Raw genomic sequence first — 9,916 nt, forward strand, 5'->3', positions numbered from 1 at the left:
CAGTTGAGGAGAAGAAGACAGAACCAGCCAAGGGCACATAAGGACAGAAAGAGAAACACAGAGTCATAGAGAAATGAAGGTCTGGGAATGGAAAGGAGCATTTATTGACTTCATACTGAATATCACTTTTTTTTTTTTCAGTACTGGGGTTTGAACTCTGGGCCTACATCTTGATACACTCTACCAGCCCTTTTTTGTGTTGATTTTTTTCAAGATAGGGTCTCACGCAGTATTTCCCCGGCTGGCTTCGAACTGCGATCCTCTTGATCTCTGCCTCCTGAGTAGCTAGGATTACAGGCGTGAGCCACAGGCGCCTGGCCTGAATATCACTCTTAACAAACCTTCAGTGCCATTCTGAGGTTATGGTTACTCGTCTTAGCCTGACAGCGGTTGCGGGGCTGAGTCTTTAGTGTGGTCAAGTCATCTGTTTAGGCGTGGCTCACAACATGCAGTCTGTAACTCTTAGTCCAACGAACAGAGTACCGTTCATCTCCTGCCTAAGGAGGGAGCGGAGAGGACACGACCCCCACATCACTCCACTAAGTCAATTTTCCCTGCCTGTCTGGTCGATCCACAGCAAGGTCTATTGCCCTAGCAACTGCCCTCCGACTGCCATGGCAACCGCCAGCGTAGGCACCAGCTCTCCACCTGGCCCCTTGGGCATCTCCATGGGGACATACGGGATGGAGGGGCTGCCAGAGCCCGGGGCTGCGCCTGCGTAGAGCAGCAGAAGAGGGTGCACGGGAGGGGGCTCGGCTCCTGCGTGTGCGCAGCCGCAGAACCCCACGGCTGTGCCTGCCAGCCTCCTCGCTGCGCACTTGCCAGCCAGTCCGCCCGTCCGGAGCCCGGCTCGCTGGGGCAGCATGGCGGGGTCGCCGCTGCTCCGCGGGCCGCGGGCCGGGGGCGTCGGCCTTTTGGTGTTGCTGCTGCTGGGCCTCCTTCGGCTGCCTCCCGCGCTGTGCGCGCGGCCGGTAAAGGTGCGACCCCAGTCCGATGCGGGTGCGGGGGGGGAGGGGAGAAGGATGCTGCGGGCCGGGGTCGGGGACGCATCCTTGCCCGAGCCAGTGCCCGGCATGTAAGGAGAGATCGGCCAGGGGGACCCGGGCTCTAGCCCGCAGTCCGCGCGGAGTCCAGGCCGACACACCGAGAGCAGGTTCAGTTTCTGCGTGTGCCGGTGGTGATGTCCTTGGCTCGGCCACCAGCCGCGCCCTGTCACCCCTCCGCATTCTGAGCCAGGCTGGGCCTCGCCCCGCCCGCGGTCTGTGGCGCTGTCCAAGGCCTAGGGCGCATTCAGGTAGGGCGTACGCGTCAGTATGTGTGCGTGATGTGAGGACAGTGGTGCGGGGGTATTGTGTCCTAAGTGTGTGTCCTTTGGTTTGACCTCATCCGAGTGTCCAAAGATGATATCGAGTGTCCGGGCGTGTACGGTGTGCGATATTGGGGATGCGTCTGTGTGTGACTTTTGTGACCCCGTGTGTACATATGAGTGAATTATTATGTGTGATGACGTGGTCTATGGGCGTGTGTTGTGTGAGTTCGTTTTTTATTTCGAAAAGAGTGGTCCTTGTCTCTGCGTGTACATCCCATGTTGGTTCTTTGGGCTGGGTGCTAGGGATTTTGTATGTGCCGTCATGAGGCCATTTCTCTTAGCTTCGTTGTGGAGCTGTGTCATCGTGGAGAAAGGAGCCATGATGTCTCTGTTCTGCATTGTGTCTTCAAGCATGGTGCGTGTCCTTGCGCTTGGGTGGCCTGGATCATCCCACCAACATGGAGTGTACACACCGGACAGGACCACAACGCCCCATCCCAAATAATGCCAAAGTGCGGTTCCTTGCGCATGGATGTGGCAGTGTTGGGTTGCATATACACATCTCACGGGCGGGCGGGCGCGCGCGCGCGAGAGAGAGAGAGAGAGAGAGAGAAAGAGAGCGAGAGAGAGAGAGAGAGAGAGAGAGAGAGAGAGAGAGACACTGATTGCTGATGAGTAATTTTCTCAGGGCCTGTCTGAGGGGTGGTGGGTGCTAACCAAGGCACTTAGAACAGCTTCCTCTTCTAGCTCTTCAGGGCTGTCTGAATCAATGTTAAATTATTAAGTATTTTATATAGAACACTATATTTAACGTATGTTAAATATAGTAAAGGATAAAATGATAAAATAACCCTTGCATACCCACTAAACTTATGAAATAAAAGTATGACCAGTAATAGAAGCCTCCATGTGTCCCATCTGGGTATCCTCTCTTCCCCCTATAGTCATTATCCTGTATTATGTATTTTCTGTGCTCAGATTCTTTTATTTTATTTTTCTGAGACAGGGTCTCAACTATTTGCTGGGGCTGGCTTCGACAGTGATCCTCCTAATCTCTGCCTCTTCAGTAGCTAGAATTACAGACGTGAGCCACTGGCACCCACTGTCCGCAGATTCTTTACTTTTATTTGAAGCTTATTGCTAAATAATCTATCATTTAGTTTCTCCTGCTTTTAAGCCTCATAGAAATGGAATACAACTGGTCATCTGCCACCTGGTAGTCACTAAGGGTCCCTAGGAAGTTCTTTTGTGTGTCTGGTAGTCTCAGGCAGTCTGCAGTGGGATTCTGGAATTTGCCTTTGTGAGTGTGAGTGTGTGTGAGGTTTTGTGACTCAAGCAATCTACCACTGAGTAACAACCTTAGTCAGAACTTGCCTTTTTTGGCTTTACTTTGTGGCTATAATTAACTTAACTTTATTGCTGCATAAGATTTTATTCTCTGAGTATGAGTCTACAAGCATGTCATGCTTTCTACATGCATTCTCAATGTGTCAGTGGACAGTGGATTGTTTCCAGGCCTTTCCTTCTTTCCTTCCTCCCCCTGCTTTAATGAGATTACCAATGTGGCTGTTATCTTCCATCAATTTATGTCCAGTAGTATAGGTGCTCATGCTCCTGTGGGGTGTAACACCCCAGGAGTGGGTCAGAAAACATGTGGCTCTTTTGAGGCAATGCCAACCTGCTCTTCAAAATTATTTTGCCAATTTAATTCCCACCCGCAAAGCGTAAGAATTATTCCAAACCCAGTCTGCAGAGGAACCGGGGTAAGTTCTGAGAGTCACTAAGGCATCGATGGGGATGTGTGCTTCTGGGGGTCTTTGGTGGTCTTGAGCGTGTCTGGAGATACCTGGGGGGTCTCCCGCGGCCTTAGAGACATTTGGGTACTTTGGTGGGGGCACGGTGGTTTGGTCTGAGGGATCCCACCTCCTTTTCCTGCAGGAGCCTCGTAGCCTGAGCGCAGCGTCACCGCCCATGACTGAGGCTGGCACTCCCCGCCGCTTCCGTCGGGCAGTGCCCCGAGGAGAGGCGGCGGGCGCGGTGCAGGAGCTGGCCCGGGCGCTGGCGCACCTGCTGGAGGCGGAGAGGCAGGAGCGCGCGCGGGCCGAGGCGCAAGAGGTCGAGGATCAGCAGGCGCGCGTCCTGGCGCAGCTGCTGCGGGGCTGGGGCTCCCCCCGCTCCTCCGACGCGCCCTTGGGCCTGGACGACGACCCCGATGCTCCCGCGGCACAACTCGCCCGCGCCCTGCTCCGCGCCCGCCTTGATCCCGCCGCCCTCGCAGCCCAGCTTGTCCCCGCGCCCGCTCCAGCCGCTGCGCTGCGACCCCGGCCCCCAGTATACGACGACGGTCCCACCGGCCCGGATGCTGAGGACGCTGGCGATGAAACATCCGATGTGGACCCCGAGCTGCTGAGGTGCCTGCCGGACAAGGGGCGGGGAGGGCGTGGTGAGGGGCCCGGCCCTGCTTCACGTGGGGGGGGGCGATGTTTCCTTAGTCCAGAGGAGGGGCAAAGGTCCTGGGGCCCTGGGAGGGAGTGAGGTCCTGGATCCAAGGTGGGGCGAAGATGACTGGCTGGAGGGACAGTGCAGGGACGTGGACTCCGGGTCTTGGGGAAGAGCGGGGGTTCTGGTGGACCATTTCTGCTGGGAGAGGTAGGTGGGGAAGCCATAGTTTCTGGGGTGGGGGGCGGCTACGTCTGACTGCCTGGAAGCAGTGGCGCCGGGACGCTGGAGTGGGGAGGGAGCAGGCAGTATGAGGTTCTGGGGTTCTGCCGTCCGGGGCTTCCGCGGTGACACGGGGGACAGAGCCTCACGCTTTCTGCTTTCCGCGCTGCCCGGCAGGTACTTGCTGGGAAGGATCCTCACCGGAAACGTGGAACCCGAGACTGCGGCTGCCCCGCGCCGCCTCCGCCGTGCTGTAGATCAGGATCTGGGCCCGGAGGTGCCCCCTGAAGGTGTTCTTGGGGCGCTGCTGCGCGTGAAGCGTCTGGAGAACCCCCCGCCCCAGGCGCCCGCCCGCCGCCTCCTGCCACCCTGAGCCCCGCCTGCATCCCATGCGCCTTGGAACCTCCAGGTCCCGAGCTTGAGCTTTCTACCCCGAGCACGTTGACAGCAGCTTGTCCGAGAGTCCCACCCTGGCCCTCAATAAACATGGTCTGAAGCAGCTGTTTGTCTGAGTGGCAGCGGCTAGGGGGTGGTGACTGGCGCTGGTAGTCATCCCTGGAAGAGGACAGAAGGGTCCTCCCCCCAGGCCCTGCATTTCAGATACACCACTCCCCAGTCTGCACCAGTCCTGGCTGGCAGAAGCTTCCGCAGGGACTGTGGCAATTGCAGTCCGCTCCAGAAACTGCTGCTAGACGAGGCTTCACTGGGGTGTGGGGATCCCAAGGCTGTGAGGTCACCTTCAGGGCCTACTTGGCATCTTCCGGGGTTCTGTCCTCCGGAGGGCCAAGTACCACCGGCTAAGCTGGTTTATACTCACTCATGGTCTTTGCTGCCTCAGGGGATGGGTGAGTCTTCATTCGAATGTCTCCTACTCCATTGTCTTCCATCAGCTATCTTTAATATACAGCTTCTATCACTAGCTAGCCTTCTGTCAACCAGGAGCAGGATTTTTTTTTTTTTGGTGGTCCTGGGGTTTGAACTCAGAGCCTCCTCCTTGCTAGGCAGGGGCTCTTACCGCTTGAACCAGCCTTGTTTTGTGCTGGGTGTTTTCCAGATAGGGTCTCTGGAACTATTTACCTGGGCTGGCTTTGCACATCAATCCTCCTGATCTCTGCTTCCTAGCATAGCTAGGATTACAGGCATGAGCCACCAATGTCCAGCTCAGGGGCAGGCTTTTTAAGTGTCTTATTTATCTCTACATCTTGGTACCCAAAGCAGGGCCTGGCATACGCACAGTTCTCCCAGGCATATTTTTTCTTCCTTCCTTCCTTCCTTCCTTCCTTCTCTCTCTTGCTGAGACAGGGTCTCATCATGTAGCTTAGGCTGGCCTCAAACTTGTGATCCATCCTTCTACCTCAGCCCCTGCCCTCGCCCAAGTGCTGGGATTACAAAGATGTGCCAAGTCCCCCAAATTTCTTCAGTAGCTTTTTTTTGTGTGGGGGGGGCTGGGGTTCGAATTTAGGGCTTTACACTTGCAAAGCAGGCACTGTACTGCTTGAGCCATGCCTTCAGTCCTCCCCCAAATTTCTTGAATGAAAGAATTCTCATATTTCCAGTAACATTCTATCCAGTCTCACTTCCACCCACGAAACATCTGGTAGGGAGGCAGCTTGGAATCATGAGAACACCACCTATTTAATTTTGCACAGAACCTCTCAAAGTGACAACATAGCCAACACTAGACACCCCCATGTTACCAAAAAAACCCCTCACCAAATGAAAATAAGGTGTCCATCAGTCCCCATTACACCAAGAGTGTCCATGATACTTGTTTGCTCCGTGTGGGGGCAGTCTCATGTCAAGGGAACCATCACCCTGGCCTGGGAAAGGGGTTGCTTTACTTGATCAAGACCTTCAGGCCACACAGCAGCCACAGCTGCACATAGCTTTCTGGTGCCGGGTCCTCTCCCGATCGGGCCCTGCCATGGCTTCCTGGGCCCTCTGGATCTCCCGGATGAGCAGGGAAAAGGCTTCCTCCACACCTTTCCGCGTCTTGGCTGAGGTCTCCACGAAGGGGGCTCCCCAGCTTTGGGCAAGGGCTGCAGCAGCAGCACGAGCATCTCCAGCGGTACCCTCCAGGTCACACTTGTTGCCCACCAGGACAAGGGGCTGGTTGTGGTGGGGGCCCCAGGTGGCCCACATCTGCTGCAGTTGGTCCAGAGATGAGGGGTCATCGAGAGCAAAGACACCCAGCACCCCATCACCAACTGCCAAGCACTGGTCACGCAGGGCTCTGTGGCTATCCTGCCCTGCCGTGTCCAGCACATTCAGAATGTAGCCTCCATTGTCCAAGGCCACCTCCTTCCAGTAGGAATCCTGGATGGTGGGGTCGTGGTCCTTCACAAAGCACTGGTGAGTCATCTGGATGGTCAGTGCGCTCTTGCCCACGCCGCTTGCGCCCACCACCACCGCCTTGTACTCGGGCAGCTGCTTGCTAGCATCCCTGCAGTGTGCCCAAGCCTCATGGCTCTCCTCTGGGGAGCACAGGCCTGGGCCCAGGCCTGAGATGCTAGACTTCGTTGGCAGCGGCATGCCCCAAACAGGCAGCTGAAAGAAGAGATGCGAACAGCAGGCTCTGTGAGGGAAGAAAACAGGGGTGAGGTCAAGGGGACCTCTGGGTGTCATGGAATCAACATTTGCTAAGTGCCTATTGTGTGCTGATCATTTTCTAATAGGTATAGTTATTTATGCTATTCTCTCTCTTTCTTCCTTCTGGATATAAACTGTATAAAGGTAGGTTTTTTTGTTTTTTCTTTTAATTCTTTTGGCAGGTTTGGGGATCAAACCCCTGGCCTCTATCACTGAGCTACTCAGCCCCAAAGTTGAGACATAATTTACATCTCATGAGGTTCACCCAGATAAAATGTACAAAGAGCCAGGTGCCAGTGGCTCACATCTGTAATCCTAGCTACTCAGGAGGCAGAGATCAGGAGGATCACGGTTCGAAGTCATCCCCAGGCAAACAGTTCAGAAGACCCTATCTCAAAAATACCCAACCAGGCAGTGACTGGTAAAGTGGCTCAAGTGGTAGAGCGCCTGCCTGCCTAGTAAGTGTGGGGCCCTGAGTTCAAACCACAGTACTGGTAAAAACCAAAAAAAGTACAATGAACTTTTAACATAGTCACAAACTTGTGCAACCACCACCATAATCAAGTTTAGAACATTTTTGAGGGCGTTCCTTCCCATTGTGGAGGTGGGAGGGGGAGGGAGGGGTTGGTCATTTTTGAACCCCAGCCAGGCACTGTGCCGATCAGATGGTTGTCTACTCTGAATTTTCCCGAGTTTATTATCTTTGTGTGTGTGTGTGTGTGTGTGGTACTCGGGCTTGAACTCAGGGCCTTTTGCTTGCTAGGTAGGCACTGTACCACTTGAGCCACTCTGCCAGACCAGGACATTATTATCTAAAAAGAAAATAAAGTAAATAAGTAAATCATGTTGTTTGTTAGCCATTTTCATTAGAATTTCGTCATATATTTATTGAGAACCTTCTCTGTGGCAGGGACATAGAGGCGCACAAAACATAATACAACACAGCCCCTGTGAATGTTATTTTCTACATTGTCAATAACGCCACATTGCTATCTGACAACAGACAGCAAACAAGATAAATAAGTAAAATCGATTTCAGCAGCAGGTGGTCAGCATGCAGCAGGTGCTCAGTTAATGTCAGGCACTTTTTGTTTTATTATTTAATCTTTCATTGATTCATTCAAGGATCTTCCTGTATGCCAGGCATTATGATTAAGGCACTGAACAAAACAGACTCAACTCCTCGCCTTGGGAACCTGAGATTCTGGCAGGGAGACAATAAACATGATAAGTAAGGAAATTATCTTGCATATTGGAAGAGGATGGGCACACAGCAGGTGCTCAATTTGTGTTAGCTATTAATAGCAAGTCACCATTAACTCACTGAATGCACCTCCATCTCCGGTTTGGGAATCGCCCTCCAAGAGTGCACCACAATGGCAGTCACCACAAGGCTCTCTGGAAAGCCGGGAGCAGTGGCAGTTGAGGGGGGGGCAGATACGGGGTTCCAGGTGTGCACAGCAGGTTCTGCTGAGTTTGGGATAGGGAGGTGGGGGAAGGGCAAGGTCTCAGATGGAAGGAGCCCTGAAAATAGTCACTGGAAGAGCTTGCTCCAAAAGGATGGGCAGGATGAGGAGAAAAGGGAGCCCAGAGCAGAGCTTGGGGGATTATCAACGTTTGGGGACAGAAAGAGAGAGGAGTGTGTTGAGGACCCAATGAGCAGAGGGCCCAGGAGGGGCCAGTGAAGGGGGGAGCAGTGCAGGTGGAAAGGAGAGGCCGGTTCTGGAATACTGGGAGGTGGTGCTGAGGCTTTCTCTAGAGATTAGGGGTGGGGGAGCAGGCAAGGATAACTCCCAAGTTGGGGGCCGGAACAGCTGGGAGTGTGGGGGTGCCATCCTCAGAGGTGGGGGAAGTGTGAGGAGGGCTCCGCCCTCTTGGCCAAGGTGCTGGCGATTACCGTAATGACCTACCGTGAGAGCAGGGCAGCAGGCACTCTTCTCTCCCGAGAGCTTGGTAGGGCAGGGGGAGCCCCTGACGTGCCCACAACTCACCCCATCTTTGTGACACCCTGGGGAGGCCGAGATTAGGTCGCCATGCCCGCTGTAGCGATGAGTGAGAGCGAGTGACGGGATCGGCCCAGGCCACACGACTGAGATGCCACAGATCGGGGTCTCAGCCTTCTGCTCAAGTAACACAGATCCCCTGGCCGTGGTGAGTGCTAATGGCGTGTCCCCAAAGAGTCCCCGAGCCCCGGTGGCCGTCCACTGAGCTGCCTGGGCCAGTCGCCTGGCCTCACCTACCTGACCTGGGACGGGGAGCTGACGAACTGGGGACACAGGGCCAGGGAGAGTGAGAAGGGTACGGGGTTGCCCCAAATAGGCCTTGCGGTCCCCTTTCAGGGTTCGCCTGGACAACTCGCCGGCTCACTTACCGAGCCAGGTGAGGTGGGGAGGGGTGCCTCTAAAACTGTCCCCGCGAGCCCCTCCACTTTGGGCTCAGTCTGGATAGCGGCGCCCGGGTGGTCCTTTCTCGTCCCATCCAGAGAAGCGGCCCCGCTTCCCGCTCAGCGCGGGCACCCTGACGAAGCGGGGTGAGCGAGGGGCTCGCTCCCTCAGGGGAAAGAGAGGCGGACGGGAAAGGGTCCCCTCAAACCGACGCGGAAAGACCCCCCCAGGCTGGAGTGGGGCCGGGGCAGGGGCGTCCCGCTCACCTGAGTCCCGAGAGCGGTGGTGCGCTGAGAGGTGGCCCGCAGCTCTGACGGGACAGGCTGGGGGCTTGGCTGCTCCCCACCTCCGGCTGCCGCTGGGCGGGGGAGTGGGCATGCGCAGGCGCCCTCTCTCGCCCCCTCCCACCTGCTCGCAATCCCCTCGCTGCCCCCGCCCCCGCGGGGCCACTGCCCGGGTCATGCCTGGGGCACCTGACCAGGGCCACGGAGGCGGCTGTGCTGTGGGCAGCCGGCAGGACCCCGCACCTCCCCCGGCGCCACGCCGCGCCTCTCCTGCCTGGGCCTCCTTTGAGATGGGACCTGTTGAACTGTGTAGAGGTGTGTCAGACTTTGACCTAGAGGGCAGGATTTGGGGATTTCAGGGACCATTTTTTGAAGGCTTAATTGGGGCTAGGGAGCCTGTGTGGCAGCTTCAACTTGGGGTTTTGGTAGCTCTGGACGGGGTGGTATCTGTCCCACAGGGAAAGAGTTGCAGAGGAAGGACTATTCTGTCATGTCATAAAGAACTTGATTTGAGGTAGATGTGCAAGTTATAAGTTTCCCAGACTCCCTTGCAGCTATGGCAATTATAGGACCCAGTTCTGACCAATGAGATGGAAGCAGGGGTGGGGCATCTGTAACCCTCCTACAAGAGGGTGGACCCAAGCCCTCTTGTCCTTCCTCATTCTTCTTTTTGACTAGGTGGGTCTCTG

General features: G+C 55.5%; 2 protein-coding genes across 2 annotated transcripts; one reads left to right on the plus strand and one right to left on the minus strand.

Annotated features, from left to right (window-relative positions):
* The first annotated feature begins 772 nt into the window (after positions 1 to 772).
* Positions 773 to 4,469, plus strand: Pcsk1n (proprotein convertase subtilisin/kexin type 1 inhibitor). The gene is made up of 3 exons (XM_020172574.2): positions 773 to 977; positions 3,248 to 3,720; positions 4,148 to 4,469. Exons 1-3 carry the CDS (start codon positions 864 to 866, stop codon positions 4,341 to 4,343), a joined length of 783 nt encoding a protein of 260 aa, XP_020028163.1. The 5' UTR covers positions 773 to 863; the 3' UTR covers positions 4,344 to 4,469.
* Positions 4,470 to 5,474: 1,005 nt separating this feature from the next.
* Positions 5,475 to 9,322, minus strand: Eras (ES cell expressed Ras). Its single transcript, XM_020172555.2, has 2 exons — positions 7,884 to 9,322; positions 5,475 to 6,545 (listed from the first exon to the last, which is right to left on the minus strand). The coding sequence occupies exon 2, from the start codon at positions 6,500 to 6,502 to the stop codon at positions 5,825 to 5,827; it is 678 nt and encodes a 225-aa protein (XP_020028144.1). The 5' UTR covers positions 6,503 to 6,545; positions 7,884 to 9,322; the 3' UTR covers positions 5,475 to 5,824.
* Positions 9,323 to 9,916: the final 594 nt, after the last annotated feature.

Source organism: Castor canadensis, chromosome X, assembly GCF_047511655.1.
Source record: "Castor canadensis chromosome X, mCasCan1.hap1v2, whole genome shotgun sequence".
NCBI classification, from domain to species: Eukaryota; Metazoa; Chordata; class Mammalia; order Rodentia; family Castoridae; genus Castor; species Castor canadensis.